General features: G+C 48.3%; 1 protein-coding gene across 9 annotated transcripts in view; it reads left to right on the forward strand.

Moving 5' to 3' along the window:
* Trrap (transformation/transcription domain associated protein) overlaps positions 1-4737 on the forward strand; it is a 93691-nt gene that overhangs the window by 16249 nt on the left and 72705 nt on the right. For all 9 annotated transcript variants that reach the window (XM_029477030.1, XM_021163529.2, XM_021163532.2 and 6 more), the window contains exons 9-13: positions 666-743; positions 913-1001; positions 1952-2048; positions 3090-3228; positions 4341-4419. In XM_029477030.1, coding sequence (XP_029332890.1) covers positions 666-743; positions 913-1001; positions 1952-2048; positions 3090-3228; positions 4341-4419 — 482 coding nt within the window. The remainder of the gene's footprint in view (positions 1-665; positions 744-912; positions 1002-1951; positions 2049-3089; positions 3229-4340; positions 4420-4737) is intronic.

The raw sequence follows: 4737 nt of genomic DNA on the forward strand, positions 1-4737 counted from the left end.
AAAAAAAAAAAAAAAAGCTGGATGGATTGCCAGGCTGGGTCGGCCATACCTTTATTCCTAGCTCTCTCGAGGAGATGCCGGTGGATCTGTTTGAGGCCAGCCTGGTTTTCAGTGAGTTTCAGGCTAGCCTGGTCTACATGAAACCCTGTCTCCAAAAAATACCAAAACAAACCAAAACAAACAAACAAACCCACCTAGATGTCCTGGTACATGACTGAGGCAGGGGGATTGCTGTGAGTTATACATTTGCCTTGGCTAAATAGTGAATTCAAGGCCAGCCTGGGATACACAGTGAGACTTTGTAAATCCAGACAATTGGGTCTAGTGGTGTCTGCTCATAATTCCAGTATTTGGGATACAGAGGCAGGAGGACCACTCTTAAGCTTGAGGTCAGCCAAGGGAATATAGGGAGACCTTGTTTCTAAAGCAGGCTTCCTACACTCACAGAGATACTCACAAACCCTAGCTTTCTTAGGTGATTTTATTGTTTGGATTTCCCCCAAGATCCTGCCTTCTGTGGGGTAGCACTCCTGTGTTAGTTTGGACCCTCCACAGATGCTTGCAAGGAGAATCAGTGTCTCTGTTCATTGTGGCACTTAGCGGAATTGGCTGGGCACTTGCCGGTGCCACAGAGCTGATGGCTGCCTCTCCTCTGCATCTCACAGCATTCCATCATCCCACGAGGATCGCTCTCACTGAAAGTCCTGGCCGAGCTCCCCATCATTGTCGTACTGATGTACCAGGTACCACGGAATAAGTTTTCTTTCTTCGTGTGAAAGTACACGGCTGGTTTCCTTCAGCAAAAAGATGGACACAAACCCACATGCTCTGCACCCTGGTGTCTGTGTGGCACGCCCGATGATCCTGTGGTAGATGAATATGAAAGCACTGAACTCCGCTGTTTCCTTCCAGCTGTACAAACTGAACATCCACAACGTTGTTGCCGAGTTTGTGCCCCTGATCATGAATACCATTGCAATTCAGGTATCCACACAGGCCAGGTAAGCGTTCCTCAGACCCAGATGGAGCTGATGGCACAGTGCTTTTTCCAAATAGTAATTGCTTATTGCCCCCATTCTTGAGTTTTATCCTTTCTGTTAAGTTATATCCATTCTGTGATCCTGTGGATGTGTGTGTTTACGTGCATGCCAATGCCATAGCACAGGCTGTGGTCGTCTCTTTCCAGCTGTGGGTCCCAGGGACTGAACTCAGGTGGTCAGTCTTGGTGGTAGACCCTTTTACCTGCTGAGCCATGCCATGGGCCTCTTAACTCCTTAGTTGAAAGGATGCTGTAGTAGGTTGCTTCCCCAGTGTCACCAGGCATTGCTTGTTCTGGCTGTTTTGTTTTGTTTTGTTTTGTTTGGAGGAAACTTGCCGTGTGCTTCACCTCCAGGGCTTGGGAGGAACAGGCCAGCTAGAGCCACTCTTGCCTGAGTGGTGTTCTTTAAGGATATGTACTCTCTTGCCATGCAGCCCCTCTGGCTGTGAGGTCCTTGAGGAACATCTGAGGAGTGAGCCTCTCTAGCCATTTCAGGAATGCTGTGCTGGGGTTTGATCTTTTCAGAATTTCCATGCTGTGTGATCCTATTTCATCTTTAAAGATTATGTGTATGCGTGCATGTCTGTGTGTGGGTACATGCACACAAGTACAGTGCTCATGGAGGCCAGAGGAGGGCACCTGGCTCCTCTGGAGCTGGAATTTCAGGAGATTGTGCGCTGTCCAGCACGGGTGCTGGGAACTGAGCCTGGGTCCTCTGAAACAGCAAGTGCTGTCAGCCTCTCCAGCCCGCTTTCCTGTGGTTTGAAACTGCATTAAGTCTATGCACTTATCCTGCGTGTGCTTCTGCTCTGAATGGAAATGAGGGACCTTCAAGGCTTAGTGGTCACTGTAGGTGGTGAATCCCAAATCGCCTGAAAGACTCATGTTGGACCGCATTCCCTTCCTGCCCAGGCAACATAAGCTGTACAACAAGGAGCTGTACGCTGACTTCATTGCAGCTCAGATCAAAACGCTCTCGTTTTTAGCCTACATCATCAGGATTTACCAGGTGAGTTCCTTGGCTTGTTTGGCTTTCATGTGTATGTGTGTGCTCTGAGTGTGTGAGGTGTGTGTGTGTGTGTGTGTGTGTGTGTGTTTATAAGTGTAGGCACGTGTGTGCAGATGTGTGCAGAGGCCAGGCTTGATGTAGGGAATCTTCCTCCATCACTCTTTGCCCTTCTATTTCTGAGGCAGGTCTTTTAAGTCAAACCCAGAGCTCACTGATGTCTTTTGCAGACTCTCTTTATAAGATGAAGTCTCACTGTGTGGTCCAGGCTGGCCTTTGGGCCATGATCTTCAGTCTTCAGAAATGACAGCGGTCATGGGCATTTACCATCATGACCAGATGAGTGGAGGTTTTTGGGCCTTAGTGTTTGAGTCAGGAAGAGACTGTTTAGAACTGCTGAGAATCACCACTCTCAGCTCACATTAGTGGGATGACAAAGTAGAGGATGGATTTTTTTTTTTTTTTTTTTTGAGACAAGCTGTTACTATGTAGCCTTGGGTGGCCTGGAATTTGTTGGTAGATCAGGGTGCTGCCTGACTCTGCCTCCTGAGTGCTGGAATTAAAAGTGTGAGCTATTATATCTGGCACTTACTTATTTAAAAAGGAGTGTAGGTGTGTAGGGTGTGTGTGTGTGTGTGTGTGTGCGCCTTTGGAAGCCAGAACAGGGCATTGGATCTAGTGGATGTGGAGTCCCAGGTGGTTGGTTGTGCTAGAAACTGAAGGACAGGGGATGGGGAGCCTCTCTGGTCCCCTTAACTCCCACACTTCTAGCACTGAACATTTGTTTTGAGCAGGCACTTTAGCATTTACTTTCTGTCTAATAAGGAAGTGATGCAAATCCACTGTTGAAAATTGTAGTGAACAGCAAGGATGCTGCGTCCACACCCACTCCACGGGGGGCCACCTGTTCCTGTGGTCGTGCTTCCCTGTCAGAATGACTCTGCGCGTACACACAACACGCTAAAACCTTCCCAGTGGTGCTTGCGTAGGCCCGATGCCTTATGAAAGGACACAGTGTGACTGTTGTCTTTCTTGCTGTGACAGGAGCTGGTGACGAAGTATTCTCAGCAGATGGTGAAAGGCATGCTACAGCTGCTTTCCAATTGCCCAGCAGAGACTGCGCACCTTAGGAAGGAGCTGCTCATTGCGGCCAAGCACATCCTTACCACGGAGCTGAGGAACCGTAAGGCCGCCTGCTCTCTCTCTCGAGGCCCGCACAGCCTGGGCCATCACTGGGGCAAGGCTCGCTGACTTCCTAGAGATTCTTCAGGGTCTTAGCACATCTGTTCCTTCTTTAGTGCTGTCTTGGCTCTTTTTTTTTTTTTTTTTTTTTTTTTTTTTTTTTTTTTTTNGTTTTTCGAGACAGGGTTTCTCTGTGTAGCCTGGGCTGTCCTGGAACTCACTCTGTAGACCAGGCTGGCCTCGAACTCAGAAATCCGCCTGCCTCTGCCTCCCAAGTACTGGGATTAAAGGCGTGCGCCACCACGCCCGGCTTGGGTGTTCTTTTTTAATTTTCATTTGTTTACTCTTATGTGTATGGATGTGTGTGTATTACTTGCATCTTTGTACATCTTTGCACCACATGTATGCCTGTTGTCTGTAGAGACCAGAAGAGGGCATCAGATCCCCTGAGACTCAAGTTACAGACACTTCTGAGCTGCCACGTGGGTGCTGGGAATCTAACATAAGTCTTTACTGAGCCAACTCTCTAGCCTTCTTTTCTTGTGTGTGTGTTTCTTTCTGATTTTCAAGACAGGGTTTCTCTGTGTAGCCCTGGCTGTCCTGGAACTCACTCTGTAGACCAGGCTGGCCTCGAACTCAGAGATCCACCTGCCTCTGCCTTCTGAGTGCTGAGATTGATTAAAGGTGTGTGCCACCACACCTGGCGCCAGCCCTCTTTTTAAAGATTTATTTTTATTAATTGCGTGTCTTGTGTGTTGGAGTGAGGGGTTGCACACATGAGTGCAGGTGTCTGCAGGAGGCTGGGGGCCTGAAATTACTCGACTCTAGAACTAAGCTGTATGTCAGGCTTGTTCCAGAATGTGTCAGGCTGTGTGTGGGCTTGTCATCCATATTCTTAAGAGATTGGTTCTCGTCTGTCTTTGGTGTGACTGTGCCATCTCTCTAGCTCGTCTTGGTCAGTTCTCTCACACTGAACATGACCCCATCCATGTCTTTGTGGGCAGGTGGCGGGCTTGTGTGGCCCAGCAGAGCCAGCATCTTCCCTCTCTGGATCTTTGTGGTCTTCCCTCCGCCCTGAGCTTATGAAGGCTGTAATGTTCTCCTGTTTCCTAGAGTTCATCCCCTGCATGGACAAGCTGTTTGATGAATCCATCCTGATTGGCTCTGGGTACACAGCTCGGGAGACACTCAGGTACAGCATCAGTAGGTGTGGATGCAAGCCTGCTGGGTGTGGTTGCTAGGGACAGGATCACCTGCACGTAGCATTGGTAGGGCTTTAATGAATGCAGGTGTGCTGAGCCCTGCCCACTTCCTGGATTTAGAATGGCAGCAAGTTTGAAAGTCGTTGGGTTGTTTTAATAAAAAAAAAAAAAACCAACAAAAATTTTTCTAAACATTTTTGTAATTATTTTGTATGTGTGTGCTCACGCACTCATGACAAGGTAGAAGTCAGTGATCAGCCTGCACGATTCACTAATAACCCAGAGGTCAGTGATCAGCCTGCATGATT

Source organism: Mus caroli, chromosome 5 (assembly GCF_900094665.2).
Source record: "Mus caroli chromosome 5, CAROLI_EIJ_v1.1, whole genome shotgun sequence".
Lineage (NCBI taxonomy): Eukaryota > Metazoa > Chordata > Mammalia > Rodentia > Muridae > Mus > Mus caroli.